Genomic DNA, 19,650 nt, shown 5'->3' with positions numbered 1-19,650 from the left:
TGTAAGACTGATGTTAACCCAGCGACTTCAGGCATATTGTAAGACTGAAACTGAGGATATAGCCAAGGATGTATCAGAAACAAGACTTACATATTTTTTCAAGTCTCTGTCGTTCAACAAGGCACTTAGGAAAAGCTTTACTATCCCTCCATGACTTCATGCAGCGTCTGACATCTGCAGCTGTGTGATCTTCACTTGGTTTCCTCTTTCTGTCTCTATTTTTTAATACTTTTTCTCTTAGACTAGAAAGCACAGAAGAAGAGTTAAGACGAAAAGCAATCAATCAAAAAAAAGCATTTTTCAAAAACGCCATGTTTGCCCCAAATGCAAATTTTAGGATGCACAGAATCAGGACAATAGGACTCCAACTGGCTGCTCACAAGAGGAAGGATTAGGTCCTGTGTCATGTTAATAGTGACATCAACAACCTGAATAAAAGCCAAAAATTCAAGTTGATTCTGCAGTTTAAGACTATTGTTCTCCCATATGGTTTAGCCTGTAAGATTTAGTCTACACACAGATTTCTGCCAGGATTTCTATTTTTCACATCATACAGTGCAATGCTTGATATGTAATGTATTTTTATACATCAAAGCCCTTCGTAATTGGCAAATATTTATACTGAAATAGTTAAAATGTCCTACAAGCCGAAGGCATGAGAGGTACTGGAAATATAAATGCAAAATGATGGCTGCCAATATTGGTCTGCCCTTCTTATTTTGGAGCCCACTGTAAAACACAAATTAGATGAAACCAGTTAATAATATGCAACAACTTCCATCTCAGATCTTAAAGGAGTGGTAGCCCTGGTTCTGACTCTGGATAAGCAAAACTGAGGCAAGAATATGGGATATTCCAGAGGGCTTGTTCCTGGCCTGACCCTTCCGGATCCTGATGAGACTCTCAGGCCGCTCTTCGTTCCTCACTCTGAGCCCGGTTCCTGTTCTGTAGAGCTGCAGTAATATTGGACATTCAATGTTTGGTAACAGGAGCTCTCCCAAGTGCCAAGGCAGAGACAGAGAAACTTAATTCTTGACTCAAGTCCATGAAACTAACCTTTATATCCCTCTCTTTCTTCTTTTAAACCTGGCAAATTACAGTATTAGAGCCACAGTCACGTACAAAACACGACATGTGAAATGACCTGGGAATCATAAATTGGGCGGTTGGACTTGAACAAAATCTAAGCATTGTCATACCAAACTGATTATTATTTTAAAATACTGTCCCAGGCTATAACTGTCTTTGTGTACAATAGCAATACAGGGTGTAGTTACAGACACAATTTCCTGTGCTTGGGTTTTGAAATTATTATTTAAGATCGCCGTAATGTTTGCCACCAGTGCAATTCCTCTATTAGATAATTTTCTATCCTTGTGAGGGCAATTTTGCTTGTGCAGTCCTGCCAGAGCTTTCAGGAAGGGAGAGACAAGCAATTGTGACAATAAAATTTGCATCAGCTTCCACCCAACCTCTCCCAGAACCGAAATACCATTTGTCGCATTCAAAGCCTTTTTCACACCAGAAGGGAAGGTGTCTCTGGACTGCAAAGTCAGTGGGACCTCCACAGGGCTGTATCCTCCTGCCTCTCAGATTCCCATGAGAAACACTAAACAGTAATTGTGGAGATCCCAATGGCTGCAACACTCAGCATCAATCCAGATTAGGTCATGGGGTTCAAAATTTGAAGCAGAAATTTTGCTGGTTGTATGAGATTTGAGGGGGCTGACCCTTGTATAAGCATTGTAATGTGCTCCTGTAAAAAAAACTTCTCAGATCTGACAATATCACCAGTTTCTGGGAAAATGAAGGTGCTAAGACTGCACACTGTCCTCACACAGCACCTCCCAGAATGGTTGGGCTTTAAGGGCTAAAAAGGATGTGTTTTATCTGTGTTGGAACCAGGACAAAGGGTGCAGGGAAGAAGGATAATAATGAAAATGTCTGAAATGTGGAGATTTGCCAGATTTTGTGAGACTTGTGTTGAATGGTATCATTGGTCATTCAGAAAAGATGCTACTACTCCTTCAGATTGTCCCAAAATCAGTGCACACAAATCATGGTGGAGAAATCTGTGCCAGTTTTTAAGGCCACGTGACCATTTAAGTGAGGATACATCTGAACATATCTTCAACAGCATAAGGTCTCTAACCAAACTGTTCACAACACCTTGCTCCTGCAGGACACCAGGAACAGAGGCTGGCATTCTGCCCTCTGAATAAGGGCAAACAAGACTGAACTTCTGCACAGACTTTCGCTCACTGCTTGATATAAAGATGCTTGTACACGTCCCTCATCTCTCTGGGGTACAGCCAATGCTACTGAGCCCAGCAGCGTGTGCTCTGGCAACCTTATATCACCTGGAGGCCTCCCAGCCTGCCAGTTAGATGGTGTCATGGGACACCAGGTTGTACCTGAAGCTTTGCTGTGCCAGGGGATCATGTCTAGGGTCATGCAATACTGCCTGTCACTGTTCACATGGCACTTAATGCCTGGGTGTCCCACAATTAGCAAGGCAGAGAGGGTGGTGCAGGAACTCTGCTGTGTCCTTCTATATGCACTGCAAATATAAAAGAGAGCAGAGGGAAGGGAAAGGAAAACTTCTTTAGTAGTAGCAGAGTGACTCTTACTCTTCTCTACCTTTCCTGAAAAAACTGCTCCCCAAACCCCATTGTCTCTGTTCCACTGAGTTGGGCCTTTTCTTTTGATTTGGAGCCTCGCCTCACCTTGTACCTTTATTCTCCTTCCACAGCAAGCTCAGCTGTGTCACAGCAATGGAGAAGGGAGGACCCATGTATAGGAAAGACTGGAGAGAGCAGTGAGCTGCTCCTGCTCTGGGTTCAGCTTGGGAATAATGGGGCTGAGCTGCTACACATGTACAGGAAATCACTGCATCTCCACAGCCCCTGCAATTCTCTCATTGGCAGCCCCCAAAATTCCACCAAGGCAAAAAGAAATAGGAAGGGGGATGATAAAGTCAGAAATACTATTGTGTTCCCAGGGGGAGGGGGAATAAACAGCCCTATTTAACTTATCCAGCTTTGCTAATGTCAATCACTTTTCTCATTTTAAACAGGAAAGACACCACTTTAGTCCACCTGTTCCATTATTTATCATGCTATGCATTTCCCATGAATTGTCACTCATGCAAAACCTGTACATCGTAAGGGGACACCCTAATATTTTTAATGACCTTAAGCAAAGTGATTGACACTAGACACCGGTGTCAGATGTTGTGGTGACGCAACATGTTCTCCTAGCAGCAGGAAAGCTTCCTGCCGTGATTAAGTGAGGGCTATGGAAGTACTAAAATGTGTTGTCAGCTTTCCTCTGATGCAAGTGATTTTATTATAGCGTCTGGTAACCACGGAGTGTGGCAACGCAAATACTGACCCCAAACATCCCCTCCCCTACATATAGGCTGGCTCTATTTAAAACACAGAGGGCACTCTGCAAATCCGGGGATAAGTTATGTATGTAACAAGCCTAAAGCATGGAGGGCAGAGGAAATGGTGGCTCCTAAGCCAGGATGCCTGGGTGGTTTCAAGAGGCATGTAGGATCCGGGATGACCTGCAGGAGGAACCCCCTGCAGCACCTCTTTGGCAGGGCTGCTCTGCAGAGGCATCACCACAGCCCTCGTGGCTGCCAGAGGAGGCACATTAGCACAGGCCTTGCTCACTATGGCAGTGGAAAGCAAAAATCACCTCCAGCCCTTTGGAGTCTGGAGAAAATACAGGGGTAGAGGACTCTGTGCAGCCCCTCTGTCTTCTGCCACCCTCATACACACCAGAGTGGAAATCTGTGACTCAGCTCAGCACCACTTGTCCTTCAAGATATAGACAATGAAACCATGTTCTTGTTTCCTTCAATTTGGGACCTGCCCTCAATAATTCATTAACTGAGAAGAGCTGGAAGGCCCCTAGAAACAAGAGTTACAGCATCAGCATCTCAGACACACACGGGGGACACCTGGCACCTGCTTTTCATAAAGATTCATAATCCCAAAGCTCAGTCAGCAAACACCACACACATGGCTTTGCTTCCACAAGTAATTATTAATAGCTGTGTTTCAAACTCACTGTGCCAGTGTCTGCAGAACTGACTGCTGTGATTTTTCAATAACCAAGCTGGTAATCAAGCTGCAGAGGGATGGGCTATCAAACCAAAGTCCACAGGCTACAGAGATTTTTAGAAGAGATCAGCAGTACATGTGTTCACAGTTATTGTCACAGGGGTTGTTCTACAAAAATAGAATCCTAAAGCAGTCAGCACTGGAAGATACAAGCTATCCTGATAGCAATAAAGAAAGGTTTTCTAAAGGTCTAGCAGCACTGAATATTATTTTAATGAAATTTACTTTTTAATTTTATAGCAAAATAATCAAAAGTGCTAAACCTGACCACTTTAATTTACAAAAAAGTCTCATGTATTAAGCTATAGTCATACCTCGTTATTTAGGTTAGACAATATAATTACACAATTCTACCTATTTCTATTCAATAGTAAAACAAAATTAATATTAGTTGGTTTAAAAAAGGGGGGAAAGTACCACAGATATTATGAAGGGAAAGTTACATAAAATATAAAAATCAGCTTATTGAGCAAACTGCAGTGTGTTCTTACTGCCTGGTTTTTTTCTGAGCTACGGTCTCAGTCCCCTTCAAATGCTATGACTTCTCCCTTGGTCAAATGTCACAGTGTGTGTTTAAGGAGATCTCTGGCATTTCAAGTCAGTTCCAATTATTTTCTTAGTTCCCACAAGTTCCCTTTCCAACACAATCAGCATGCTGGACAACGCAGTTAGGATGGTTGCAGTTATGACGACACAGTTTTCTGTGAAGGAAAAGCGGTTTTTCCTCCGTCTTGGAAAGAATCCCTACCGAGTGTGCAGTAAGAAAATATTAAGAGCACTTGCAGAGTTTTTAAGGGTATTTCTTAATTTCTTAAGGGTATTTCTTCCATTTTCGTTTTGGTTCATTTCCACTGTTAAATTAAAACCTGCAATCTCTCCTACTGATAAATAGCCCACTTGACTTACAAAGGTTTTGCCTTCTGTCCAGCCTTCTCCTGGTGCCTTTAACCAAACAAGGTTCGCTGATTTGCCACAAGTGCCGTCTGGCTCTCGCGCCTCTTTGCTTTCTTGTTTTCCTGCCTGATTTTCCAGCATACTGCGCTGGAAGCCAGCAAAAGGAGTCCTGATGACAGGAGGACTAATCCAAACACGGAGATGATGGAGCCATGGGAGTTGAAGCTGTATGCCACGGCAGTGACCACAATGCCAGCGATGAGGATGACCACTCCGAAGGGGACGGTGCAGCGGTAGCAGGAGAGTTCTGCACCCCCCGTTGCTGCTGTCAGCTGGCACTCACTGACCAGAGGGATGGTGGTGATGACACAGTCATTGTTGTTGCTCTTCTCCGTGGTTACAGAATCAGGATGCTTTGGGGAGCCCAGGATCTCTTTAATAGGTTCGTTTGTCATCTTGCTTGTCTTGAGTTTGTCGGTTCTTAGGCTAGAGCAGGCTCAGCTGAGCACACACTGCGCTGTGGAGAGAAGAGCAGGAGTTCAGCCACACAGAAATATCCCACCTGGCATCACAAACCACAAGACACTCAGAACCCACAAGGATTTATGCACAAGATCAACAGTGACACTACTGATTGTGGAGGATCTGAATTAATTCTTACAGCATTCATCAATACATGCCTAAGTTCTAGAAAGAACAGTCACAAACCAACACAGACACCAATCTTGGAGTGTTGTGAGCCAAATACATCCTAAAGTCAGTATTTTGATATAATTTAGATTTCAATGGCATTACATTTTCTCATGAAGAGGTGAAGTCCATAAACTGTTTTGGTTTTTGTTCACATGCTTTTTCACACTGTTTCTTTACATATAAACACACAGGTGTAATGGCACAGCTAGGCCAAACCTGCGACAACAGGTTAGACAGATTTGCTCCAATGCACATCACAAGCACTGGCCCAGCAAAACCCAGGATAAACAGTGAGCCCTGTCTCAACACAAGTGCTACTTAGGCAAACAATTCAAATGATCATGACAAAGTGTGTATATGGGGATGCAGAAAGTTCCCTGCACTGAGCTCAGCTCTAAGGTGATGAATCTCCCATTACAGCAGCTTCAGTGCTAGACTGACAGATTGCCATTTACAATGCCTTGTGCAAAAGCAATGGGTCCCTTCTAAGTTCATGAAACCACACCCCTGTAACTGTGTGGGAGGGAGATTTAGAGTCATATTCACTCATCTCAGTTGCAGTAGGTTGTTTTCCTGCTGTCTCCATACTGCAAACTCTCAGTCCCACACTCAGCATGCAGAATTTGACTGCATCTGCTGAGTGGGACAAACAGCTTTTGGCTCCATGGAGCCCAGAGTGTAACCAGAGTGCCCCTTATCAGGGCAGGATGAGCCCACGGCTCTCCACTGCTACAGGCTGCCTACACAGACCTCAGCCTTCCCACTGGGACTCTGGTGGTGTGGGGTCACCCTGGGGCCTGCAGTGACCTCTGACAATGCCAAGGCTACCCCAGCTGTGCTGCTTTAGACCAGGCTGTGTGCCCAGTGCACCCCAACATGTGCACCAGAGACTGGGACACCAGGAACACCCAGTTTTCTTGCTGCAAGTAGCTCCCAGGTCTCCTCTGCCACTCTCTGGTGTGGGCTGTGTAGCTTTTGCTTTCATGAGCAGCATGATATGCAGCCCAGAGAACAAGGAAGAGCGTTGGCAATGCCGTAATGCTTTTATCACTTTTATCACCTTCACATCTGTGACTAGGAAGTTAATTGCCAGATACTTGTATTCTCCTTTTCCTTTCCCACCACTCCACCCTTGTTGCTAAGATATATTCGTTCATTGTGGAGAGCCCTTGGTTTTATATCTCAGCACCTCCTATAACTGACTGTGGGGTTTGTGAGCAAGAGGATTTAACTATTTTTAAGCACAGGCACAAACAGGCTCTATGCTGTTTCTAGTCCGAGAGTTTGTATCTGAGTCTCCTTGAACCCCTATGAGAGAACAAAGTTTCAGATATGGTTTGCCAAAGCTTTTGTCCTGCTGCTCTAGGGAAGAGTGCTCAGCTCCATGTTGTACCTGCTGCACACAGCAAAACAACGCTGGGCACACACTGATGGCACCACAGGCAGTGGCAGACACTGGAACACTCTGCCTGAACTTCAGGAAACACTTTTTCAAGTGGGGGTGCTGACTGAGCAGGTGGCACAGGGAGGTTTTGGAGTCTCCATCCCCGGAGATACTTAAAAACCACCTGGACAGTCCTGGGCAGCCTTCTCCAGGCAGCCCTGCTTGAGCAGGACAGGGGTGGACCAGAGGAGCTCCAGAGGTCCCCACAACCACAACTGTTCCGTGGTTCTGTGTTTCTGTGAGAGTACTTGGTAGCTCCACGGGCAGGAAGAGGACTTGTTCAGCGCTTATCAGAAAAGCAAATATATCTGTGCTGACACCTTAGACATCCTAATTTCTCTTAGGCTCTGCTGCTTTGTTCTTTGAATCATAAGACATGATTAAGTGCCTTTTATATCAGAGAGGAATTGCCCAGGAAAGACATGGCTTTGCTCTAGAGTGACACGGGTCTGTTCCCACATGGATGTGAGCCCAAGTTCTTAACTTTCAACAATGACTTATGTGGCAGTGAGACTTACACTGGTGCCATTATGTTGTTGTATTATTTATTCATAAAATGTTACAGAAGTTCAGAACAACATGAGAATGTGGTCCCCAAATATTGGGGGTTTTTTTATCTTACCACAAGCCATTTTCAATTAGTTAACATTTCATTATTAAATTTGAGGTAAGAAAAAAATCAACTATTTTTCATATAAAAAGTCTATTGGTTCCAATAGGTTGTAGTAACTAATCAAAAGTTCAAATATTCCAACCGCCACAGAAATAGGGCAACTTCTCAGTAACTTGAAAAGACTGAATTAGGCTCATAATAAACATTATTATTCTGAAAAACTTTAACCTTCAGTCAAAGTATATTTATTCCTGTCTCTAATGTCATTGTTTCTCTGCTTCAGACACATCTTCAATGAGCATTAAAGCATTTTAGATGTTCTGTAGAGACATTTATGAAGAAAGAAAATATGTTTATACAGTTAAAACTAACAGGAATGAGAAAGAAATCTTCTAAATTACCAAAATTAAGTCAATGTTAAAATACCTGTTGACTTCTGAGGAGCACAGTTCTTGCCTGAAATAGGATGCAAGCACACAGGCATTCACATAAAACAAATAAACAAACCTCTGTTGAAATCCTATTAAGTTAAATAAACAACAGAACCTATTTGAAGTGTGAGTAAAGGTATTCAGCCCTAGAAAAAAGGGCACTGGATCCTCATTGCCAGCAAAGTCACTTCTGACTTATGCCAACAGGTGATTTGGTTCAAGTTTCAGGGTAAGAAATTTAGGCAAAGATACCCAGCAACACCAGCATCCTCTCACTAATCATACCAGAAGTACTATCTTAAGGAGCTGCTTTGAGTTCAAGGAAGAATGCGCTCCTGTGGCAATATGTGGCTAACACTGGATAACAGGGAGAGGAGATTTATAGCCACTAATAACTTTGAGATCTACCAAAAAGACGTGAAATCCATCAGCATGCACACCTACCAGGTCCATGAGAAATCCATGGGAACAGATCCTTGTCTCAAAAGCAGAGGAACACTGCTGAAGATGTCTCATATGTCAGTTCAAGGCACAGTCATGCAGCTGAGAGAACTGCTCCAAGCTTTGAAGTGTCAGATGTTGCTGAATGATGAATTAGAGGTGATAATATTTTAGCATGGAAGTTTCCTACAAGAAAAGTTATTGGATATTTATCAGCTTTTACGAATAGAACTCCCACATGGAAAAGCTCCCACTGTATGCTAACTCCTGCTCCTAACCTAAGGGAAGCAGGAGATGTTCTCCCTCTGGCTCTCCTCTTTTCTTGGCAACAGCCACTCGTTTCTGGCCCTATGTAACATTTTCCTTGGATGATGTGACGTCTTGATAATGAGTATCATAACCCAGGCCAGTCCCCCAGAAAGAGCTGGGCAGGAAAAGGTAATGCACATGAATGTCTGAAGATAAGAATCTCATTTAACTTCCCTTCTATTAATCACTTCACCTATGTGAATAATGACTCAGAATACCTGCGGTGTTTTCTCTTCTATGTGTCCAGTTTCTTTCAGCAAATCACTCCATCTCCCTGTGCTTTGGTTTTCCTTGCTGTGAATTGACCCTGACAACCCTAAAAATACCCTTTTAAAACTACCCCGCTATATCAAACCCTAAGTAATATAATCCCAAAAACTCTTCTCAGAAAAAGGGCAACCCAACAGAATCCAAGAACTCACTGTAATATGCATAACTCCATTATATTTATTGTTGTTCATTTCTGTTATTATTGGATTTTTTAAAACAAGATTCATGACGCAAAGAGGGACAAGGCGGAATCTGCAGCAGGGCAGTGTGAGGACTGCAGAGAGCAGAGCGATGGAAATTGTTATCAACTGCAGAAACAGCTGTGAAGTCACCAGGCAGCTGGGCAAAACTGACGAAGCAGCAGAGATTTCTGTTGCTAATCTCATTTGACATTCCCTTTCTATATGTGCATGGTTATGGAAGATCATTTCGACCCTCAAGCAGGAGTCCTGAGTGATGATGAGAGTAAATTCAAGAGAGTAAGTTTGTATAATTATAAACTTTAAGGGCTTTACTCTTTTAATTTATTTATACCATACTAACATTTCACAAACATAAACATTTACAGGCACAAACTGCTGCTGTTCTCAGGGGATCCTTGGAATAAACCTGTGACACAGCTAAAGTATATTTAGCTGATTATTGAACTTTGCTAATAATAAGGAAGTCTCCTTGCTCGTCTCCTTGACTATATTCTTGTACACACTACCTGGCAATTAGTTTACTTTTTTGAAATGTTTGGAGGGAAATGCAAGAAAAAAAGAACACTTCAGGTAAAAAATTAAAACAAACACAGACCTCTGAAATGTGCTTGCAGTGAACTTCCACTCGGATTACAGAAAGGTTACATTTGCTTGAAAAGCTCTTCCTAGAGCAATTGTGCCCCCTAAGCCACTCTGCCAGCATCTTGCTTTGAACAGATTAATTGCTCTGTCAGTTATTTGTATTTATCCTTGACTACACAGAGCTTAGGTAGTTATTAAAAATTAATGTCTGTATCAAAAATCCTAACTGACAGAGCAAATTTTAGGGATGAGATTCCTTCCCTTCTCCTTCCCTCTCTCACCACAAAAGTGAGAACTAGAAACACATGAAATCTCCATATGAAGCTTCCAATATTTTAACTCAGAATCATTTCAATGTGGTGCTCTCTCAGGAGTCTTCCCACAGACAGAATATCTCTGTGCAAAGGCAAAGAGATGACATTGTTCAGCCACTACAATCCATTCCCCTTTTTCACATTTTACTCAGAACCAGTGGGTCACATTTGAGTTTTCTGCCTTCAGGCTCTGGACCTGATTCTATCTTACACAATACTTCTGACACCCTTTTTGCTTATGTAAAATTCCAATTAATTATAATGCTTACACTTCACACTTGGTTATGCATTAAACTGACTATGGGAAACAGCATCGGGAGTCCTTCTGTATGGAGAAAACAGCCAGAGTTCATTCAGAATTCAACAGGCTATAGTATCTAGTAATCCTGAACACAATCCCTCAGCTCCTCCCCAGGTGAACTTTCCTGGAAAAACACAACTAGAATTTGTATTCACAAGGCTCGAGGATCAGGCCCTGAGCTACAGGGGCAGGAGAAGAGCACACTACCTCCACACCAGCTGCCTAAACCTCAGGATGCAATAAAAATTCCTCTCACCAAGGTTTTAGTTAAAATAATGACCTGATTTAAGCTCTCACACCTTTTTTTGTCTTTCCGACACAGCTGAAGGGTAGGATGGGAGCCAACCAAACCTCTCCACAAATACTCTTTATCTGCAAACAGCAAAACTTTCAAATGCCTGTAACACGGAACACACACACAACACACACACACCTGGGGCAAAACCAAGCGCGTCACGCCCGTCCCCGAGCACCTCTGCGAGAGAGCGGGGACGCGAACATGCGGGGAAATGCTTGTGCAACCCCGCCAGGAACGGAGCGGCACCGGCCACCCCCGACTGCAGCCGGAGCAGCGGCTCCGGCCGAGGAGCCCCCGGGGCTGCCAATAACCGGGGAGAGCCCTTAGCCACAGCGGAGGCTGCGGGTCCCACCGTGCCCGAGCAGCCCCAGGAGCGGGGAGCCGGGAACGGGAGCCGGGAACCGGAGCCCCGCAGGCACCGGGAGCGCGGCCGCCGGGCGTGAGGGTCCAGCGGCTGCGAGCCGAACTGAGCCGTGCCAGTCCATGCCATGGTACAGGCTAATGTGCCACAGCTTGCCGAGCACGCCGTGCTTTGCCAAGCCGAGCCTTGCCGAGCCGAGCCTTACCTCCCGACCGCCGGGCGGGACTGCGGCGGCCAGCAGCCCGCAGCCAGCGTAAGAGGGGATGCGGCTCTCGCTGCACAAGGGACTGTAAACAAAGTTCTCGGTGAGCGAAACAATTAAGAGACCGGAGCAAACTCAGCCGCGGGCGGGGCGGCAGCGGGGACGGTCCCGCCGTGTGCGGGGGGGCCGGAGAAGGCTGGGGAAGGCTGGCCGGGGCTGGGCAGGGCAGGGAGCCGGCCCTCCTCCCTCCGCCGAGCTCGGCTCACACGCCTGTCTCAGGGATGCGCACGGCGGGGACGCGCCTGGCCGCTGCTCGTCACCGTGGGGAGGCTGCACATCGCGCCCTGGCCGTGGCAGGTCACACACACGGGGCGTGGGACAGCGTTCCCCAGCGCTCCTCAGCCCCTTTTGGTCTCCCGCACACCCACCAGCACGCGGGGTGTGCGGCCGCATCCCCACGGAGCGGGGCGGGTGAGGGTCACTGCCCATCCCGAGCCGCGCTGGGTCACCTGAAAGCACAGCCCATGCCGAATTCCAGATGAACCCCTCGTTCAACTGCTCGGGAATTGCATGAGGAGGAGCATAGCTTTGGGTTACATTCTCAGAGGATAAAGTTTTGTGTATCACTTAGAAATATTTTAACTGGCTTTTCTAAGCTTTAATCGCTCGTTTCTGCAGCATATCACATACTTACAGGGGTTTGGACTGGATGTATGTGGGTGTGTGTTATTTTTTTTACCATTATTTCTGTTATTTCAGATAAAAAGCAGACAAATTATGCTTTTAAGTCTCATAAGAGGACATGTTTGAATTTTGTGGTTAAGCTTACCAAAGTTTATATTTAAAAGGCAGTATTTTATCAATGATTGATAAAAGAGCAGTGCACCAGATGTATTTAATCAGCCACTCTGTCTCTGGAAGCATGCATGTACTTTTGACTCCCTTTCCAGGGTGAAATCCTGGCCTCACAGAAATTAATAGCAAAACTTCCATCAACTTCACAGGAGCCAGGATTTCACCCTGTGCATTGGTAAGAACTGCCCAGAGATGGAGATCCTGCTAAGGGTTCATCTGCTCCAGACAAATCAACCAGGAGGTTCTGGAAAAGCCCTAAAGCTTTATACAAGAAACTGGCTTTTTTCCCCCCCATTTGCTGGTGCTCCCTTCAAATACATCAGCATTTGACCAGAAATGACAAGCAAACCTGATCTGAGGGAAACCATTAAGCAGGATCTCCTGGGCCATTAAGTTCAGTCCTTCCTAACACAGGCAGCAGTAATAGCTTTATTAAACTTGCCAAGTTCTACCTCAAATCAGCTGGGTTTCCTGCTCCTCCTGTTGGAAGGCTACAAGCCTTCTTCTGTTGGTATCTAGGCGTCTGTCTTGTTTCTAGCTCCATGGATTCATAGACAATTTTACATGGACAAGTAAGCCTTTGGCTGAAGATGTTCTTTCTTTTGGCAATTAAGCCTCTATTGTCCTAAGAGGGAGAAATAAGACTATCTCAGGCTTATTTTCAATCATTTTTCAGATGTGGCATTATGAATATTCTGCATGGAAGTGCAAGTATTTTCCTGTCCTACCAGATAAACTAATATTTCATAATTTTCCTCTGATTGTTCAGGATGTCTGGATTTTTCTCCAGTATCAGTTTCATTTTTCACTTTATATCAGAAAATCTTGCTGTTAGCACATGTGTGCATGACCTAAATTTCACCCCATTCCTATTACATCAATTCCTCTCTAGTCGTTCCAGTGTAGTATTTGGTCCTCCTATGTTGACAGAGAACCTCCCTCTGTGCTTACACCATCCACAGTTCCACTAATACATTCTTACTTTTCTATGCCAACTTCATTACTGAAAGTATTACATAAAGCACTGAAAGTGTTACATACAATAACTCCCAATACTGATTTTTTGAGAACCAATCTGAAGTAAACAAGCACCAAAGCTGGGCTCAGAATTCGTGTTTCTGTTTCAATAGATGCCCTAACAACAAGCTAGAAAGTCACACTGTCTCCTAGACCATATGCAATTGTAACTCCTTGTTGTGAAGCATAAAAGGTTCAATGAATAGTGATGGGAATGAGGTCTTCTCTAGTGCTGGGAGATCAGTGGGCTCTCCCCTGGACGGGTGGGTTTGTAGCATCAGGCAGTGAGGAGTCACATCCAACTTGGGCACCATATCTGGCTTTTTAAAAAAGGGCTGACTGACTCCCTCTGCCTTTTAAGGGCCTGCTGTGTTCTAAGTGTGGCTCTCCAAGGATGTAAGGAAAGAAGGACCAGACATACTCGAAGGAGCACGTTTGGCACCTGTAGAAACTCAGTGCAAACAGCTGAGGAAACTTCAGGGCTGAGCAACAGCTGCAGTGCGGGGTTACAGGTTCACATCTCCGGACTGCCATGCTTCAGGGATACATAGTTCCCCTTTGGGATCTGCCCTAAATGACAAAATCTCCTCCCGGGGGCCTTAGCACAGCTGCTTGGAGGGAGGTGCAGCCCCAAAGCCGGGATGATAAGCAAGCAGCCTGTGTGATTCTGGAACCCACACAACCTGAGAGAGCAGTTTTACTCCTAAATTGAGCAATGCTGTTGCTCTGCCGACTCAAACACACTTACAATACCTCATGGCTTCCTTTGAGTTCCTAACAGTCTCCTGGGCCTTAACAGCACAGCAAACAGTGACTCATTAATCTGGCAAAGTACAACCATTGTGGGCTTCCTATTCAATTAGTTTTTCTTGCCTTTTCCCTACCCCTCCACTAAATTTTCCTTTATTTCATCCCTAAGCCTACACACGGACAAAACCTGCCAGTTTATTGCATTTACTGAAACTTTCAGAAAGCACTCTTTCAGCATGTTTAGTATGCAGTAAATTATCCTTAGCATGACATGCAGTGTACATGTTTTATGATGAGGAACGGAGTCCAAAAGGAGTCCAAACCCAGTGAAACCAGAGAACCAAATCATTTCACATGAAATGCTGTAGCTCCCCTCTCACTAACAGTTCCCAGCACAAGGGAGTTCAGCCCAGTTAGTTGATAACAATGCAAACCACCCACTCCAGGGGTAACTGGGCTCATGAAAGGCATGTGCTTACAACGACTGTGAGAAACCTCTTTGGTGACTAGGAATATGGAAAGGAATTTTCTTTGAACTCTATTAGATCCTACCAGTACTTTGGTCAACATCAGTTATCCTACTGTGCATGTGAACTTTGTTACTGCCCTGCTCAACTTTCACTTAAACTTCCTGCAGTGCTGGAGAAGACAGGACATCTGGAACTGAAAACAATTATTCTTATCTTCTACTGCTTTCATAATTACATGAAGTTCCCACTTGAAGAGCTGCATTTCTTACATGGACATGTGCATTTAATTAGCAGAGGGATACGCCACACCACCAGAAGCCAAATCCTCAGTCTTGCATAAGTTGGTTACAGAACTTCTGACTCTTCAGCCACCATGGCAGCTTCCTGGCCAAGCCAGGGGAAGCCTGAGAACACACTCTAGGTGCTGTAATTTCACCATAACCCGGAGTTTTGTTAAATACTATTGCAGTAGGATCTGGCAAATTCAGCTGAGATTTAAGTCAGAGTGGGAATGATCTCTTGCCATGGCTCTACAGAGGGCTTTTCTTGTTCTTCCACCTGCACCGAGTACCCAAAAGAATTTACAGGGCACAAAGACATGAAGGGAAATGCAGACAAAAGGCTGAAAAACTGACTAATGGGTGGTGTCAAGAGTCATTTTCTGTTTTGTTTCCCTGCTCTGCCAGTAGGTAGGGCATGAAGAGCACACACTGTTCCCTCTGCAAAAGGTCTGTCTAATGAACATGGAGCATTTCAGCTACTTGTTATTGACTCTCTATCACCAGAAAGAAAATGACGAGCTTTAAGGTAACCTACACAGGCTGTTGGCTGAGTTACTTCCTTCTGATGAGTCTATCTTTGTCCTATTCCACTACAATTTATACACAAGATCTATCTAAATACTACATATAGGTAAAATATACAGATATTCTCCTACTTCTAGGAAATTATCAGTTAGTCAAGTGTCTGAACCTTAAAGAGTAGTTAAGAAAAAAAAGAATTATTGCAGTAAGACCAGTTCTCATGGTTCCCACAAATCAGAATTTTCAATACATATCATCTGCTTTAGCATCATATGCTAAAGGAAATGTTTAGAAGTATTTCTACATCCATGTAAACAAGCTAGAAAAGTAGAGGGTGTGGTGGTAACAACCATTTTCCAAACTAAGTCAAGACTTAGGTAGCCTTGCTTATCTTTTGAATGAGTCATTTTAGGGCATGCATGTGATGATGAAAGCCCATCTTTCCTATGCTGAAGTTTTAAAATTACCCCTCTTTCCTTAAGGCCAGGTAAATAGGTCACACCTCCCCATCTCCAGTTTATTTGCACTGAGAGTGCATTACTTTTCAGAAAAACTGTGGCTAAAAGGTCTAAATCAAAATAAGAGAGATGGTTCCTGACACCAGGAGTCCAGCATAATGAACTCTCTACCAGAGATAAAAAGTGCTGAGTATCAGAAGGCAGAAAACCAGCAGAACTCCAGTTATTCTCTGAATCTTCTTCTATTTGGATGGAACTCTGTTAAAATGAGATGCCAAATACAGATAGAGCCATAGTTTAGGGTTCAGTTAAACTCTATTAAACACATAAATCAGTGTTTAATGGCCACTTAAGACACCTTCTACCAGCTCAAGCAGTGCATGTCTCATGCTAGTTCTTTGCAAAAGAGGCGATTGCCACTCTGGATGCCCCTTCCTGCCTAAATATTTAGGAATAAAAAAATCTATAAAATATATAAAGATTTTTGATGTAGCAGACAGGCCAGATTTTCTGCATATTCTAAAAATGTTGAAAAAACAGATTTACCTTTGACTCACACAAGAGAGGAGAATATAGACTGCCTTACACACGTATAGCTGTGATGGGAGATGCTGTTGTTACTCCTCAGCTTTCTGGATTTAGAATTTTCTTCTTGAAAACTGCAGAAGTCATGAAATACTTTGTAAGAAAGGCTTTTACATAATGCAGTCAATAAAACAACAGTAGCAGAAGCTTTTAATTTCTTTGGCTGTGTATACTAGAAATATGAATGCATACAACTGGTGTGTCAGGACTATTGAGCAATTTTGCAAAGTTTTGGAATGCACTGAGTAAAATGGAATGACAATAATATATAAATGTCTGCACAGGAGCTGAATCCATCAAAATCCCACATCTTCAGTTCATCAAGAATTTCTCAAAGTGCACCAGTGCCACACAGAGACAGATGCAGGAAAACACAATATAGCACTCTTGCACAGATGGATACCCATATCCAAAACACACACTGAAAAGCAGCTGGGACCTGACACATCATTGTATTCATTGTTGTTTTCACTGCAGGCCACCCAGGATTTTCTGATGGAGGAGTTGCCTGGTTTACTGGTTTGGTTCCACACCAGAATTCAATGGATTACTCAGCACTGATTTTAGTAGCAGAAAGGTTAGGTGTTAGGGTGGAATTAGTACAGATTATTTCCATTCTAAAAAGGAGGTGGGTGACTCATTAATGCCATTGATAGGCCAGACGAGCAACTTTCCTTGAGGTATCATTTCCCACTGAGAGAAGTAGCAGCTTCATAAAGTCACAGAGTGGTTTGGGCTGGAAGGGACCTTAAAACTCATCTCATTCCAATACCCTGACATGGTCAGGACATCTTCCACTAGACCAGGTTGCTCAGAACCTCATCCAGCCTGGCTTTGAATACTTCCAGGGGTAAAATCAAAACCTTCCCATACCAGGAGTTCAAACTGGGCCGCCTGCATGAAAACCAGGTATCCAAACTGCTAGACCATATGGGAGACTATCCTAAAGCCCAAGAAATACTAAATATGGAGGTCAAGTTGTGGGCACTTTTGGAACTACCATGTGTTGCCCCAGAATAGTAACCCTCTATTTTCATTCCGTTTGTACTTAGGTCCCTGATCCATGTGTGGGACTGGGCTGTGCTGTATCCAGGCTGTTCCTGCTGTGACTGAAGTCACTTCAACCTACAAGCCACACTACCCAGTAGTGCAGACACAAAAGGGTTCTTCAAACTTGAGGTTCTGTCCCTAAGCTAAGGGCAATACCTGGACATACAAGTGATAAATAATAACACTTACATAAATACCCATGAAAACAGAAAATAAACTCTCTTTTCAGAACTGTTTGTGCTTTCTTAGTAATCATCACTCCTTATTTACCAAGAAAAAGGGTCACGTAGTAATGCCTTTTATTGAAAGCTTCAGTCCCTAGAGTAGCCTTGTGAGATAAATCTTTTTTTCCATGAAAGTGCTGTGGGAGGAGGGAGTGGCCAGGCAGCTGTGGCCAACTGACTGATGCCATGTAGACAACCATATGATGCAAAATATTGACGCTAAAACCATAGGCAATGTTGATCTATGATCACTTCTGCCCTTTTGCACAAACAAGGCTCCTTAAGAGAGCATGTAATCTCACAGGCACATTTCCTTGCTGCATGTTAAACAACAGCTCAATTCACAACTCCTTTTTCATACTGGGTCAAAGTCAGCTCTGTGCAAACAAGAGCCACAAGCACTTTCAGTTTCACTGAGTCCTATTTCAGAGCATGAATGGGATATAAAAGTGAGACAGCAATCTGATAAAATCTTTGCAAAAGTAAAGAAATATTTATGCAAGATAAACTAAGTCAGTCTCACCTACAGGCCCTGGTCTCCTTTTCCATTCTAAAGTAAAGACCAGCTCCTCGGCTGGGTGGGCAGAACAACCCCACTAAAGGCAACTTAGGCAAGACTTTGCTCTTAAGGGTTCAGCCATAAGATATGTTGCCATGATATTTGGAGAACCAGCTGGGCTGACTGAGAGCACAGCATTGTAATTCTCAAAAACCCCACCACAAATAAGCCAAAATATTTATATGTATTGAATAAATATTAGTGATAAAAGGTCATAATACATGTATGCTACAAAACATAAAAGAACTGAAATGTTTGCCTAGCAGTTTCACTGGGGAGGTGAGAGCAGGTGAGGTATGAGCAGATATTTATCACCATTGCTGACATTATTTTATAAACATGCTACAGGTCAAGTTCTGGCATCAAATTTACATACTGGAGGGAAGTTTGTGAGATATCATCTTGCCTACTGCCAAATGCTCTCTCCAAAAGTTTTCTGGACTGTGCAGGGATGACGGTCAGCCTGTATGTCTGAACAAGTCAACCAGAAATCCCCATGCTCTGCTTACAACCAATTGACTGGAACTGGAAAGGACAGCTGACATAAGTGAACTCTTTGTCAAAGAGCTCAGCCACTTGGCAGGGAAGCTTGAAAACACTACATTATTCCAGCCTTGCACAGAGGTTACCACCAAAGTACATTGGGCTAGTGCTGCCAGTCAGTAGGTCTGATGATGTCCCATGGCTCAGAGCTGCTTGTGTTTTATTCTGAAGACACAGTGTTCAGCAGGAAAATCTCATGGGAATTGGAAGAATAAAGCTGTAATGAAAATAGATTTGCAACTCCCAGGAGAAAACTGGCCTTAGCCATTTACATTTTGAGGGCCTAATGCTTTAGCTGTGTGTGCCAGCCTCAAACTGTTGTAGGTGGTGTCACTCAGCAGGAGCTTAAGCAAGATGTGAAGTGTGTCCCTGTCAGTGAATTCCTCCTGCCTGGGAGCTCAGCCCAGTGACAGTTTTCTGTCCCCTTCCATCCTGTCCACCCAGTGTCCCCCAGATCACCAAGGGCCAGAGCCTGCTGCCCCCTCCTCTTTGCTGCCTGTGCCTTCGTGGGGTGTGCTGGGATCAAACCTACCAACCAGCTGTACGGCATTTATGGGTTCTTTATATATTCTGTCATGTACACTCTGTAAGGAGAACTGCTTTTTTCAATGTGAAAATGTACATAAATACAAAAAAAAAATTTGAAAACCCCAACCAACCAAACTAACACAAAACCAAAACAAACAAGCAAAAACCAAAACAAAACCAACCAACCAACCAAACAAACAACTAACCACCACGTGCCTACAGTGTTCAATCTCTGTCCTTGGGGAAAGGCCTGTCCATCACCCTCATGAAACCTGTCCCCGTAGCGGCACCAGGCAGATGACACGCACATTTAAAGCCA

The 19,650-nt window shown here is 43.9% G+C and overlaps 1 protein-coding gene across 4 annotated transcripts; it reads right to left on the bottom strand.

The window, feature by feature from the left end:
* Nucleotides 1-3,927: 3,927 nt before the first annotated feature.
* TMEM100 (transmembrane protein 100) lies at nt 3,928-19,559 on the bottom strand. 4 transcript variants are annotated; one of them, XM_071573484.1, is made up of 3 exons: nt 19,538-19,559; nt 8,653-8,790; nt 3,928-5,544 (listed from the first exon to the last, which is right to left on the bottom strand). In XM_071573484.1, exon 3 carries the CDS (start codon nt 5,480-5,482, stop codon nt 5,078-5,080), a length of 405 nt encoding a protein of 134 aa, XP_071429585.1. In that variant the 5' UTR covers nt 5,483-5,544; nt 8,653-8,790; nt 19,538-19,559; the 3' UTR covers nt 3,928-5,077. The 4 variants fall into 4 exon arrangements, with proteins under 4 accessions (XP_071429585.1, XP_071429581.1, XP_071429583.1 ...); XM_071573480.1 differs by lacking the exon at nt 19,538-19,559 and adding an exon at nt 11,493-11,666 and having other exon boundaries at nt 8,653-8,835; XM_071573482.1 differs by lacking the exon at nt 19,538-19,559 and adding an exon at nt 11,493-11,666.
* Nucleotides 19,560-19,650: the final 91 nt, after the last annotated feature.

Source organism: Pithys albifrons, chromosome 19 (genome assembly GCF_047495875.1).
Source record: "Pithys albifrons albifrons isolate INPA30051 chromosome 19, PitAlb_v1, whole genome shotgun sequence".
NCBI classification, from domain to species: Eukaryota; Metazoa; Chordata; class Aves; order Passeriformes; family Thamnophilidae; genus Pithys; species Pithys albifrons.
The sequence above is the reverse complement of the archived record's forward strand: the minus strand, read 5'-3'. Positions and strand labels throughout refer to the sequence as shown.

What these genes read in the sequence shown, in the direction of transcription:
- TMEM100 (XM_071573484.1), bottom strand. Translation starts at nt 5,482, where the DNA reads ATGACAAACGAACCTATTAAAGAGATCCTGGGCTCCCCAAAGCATCCT.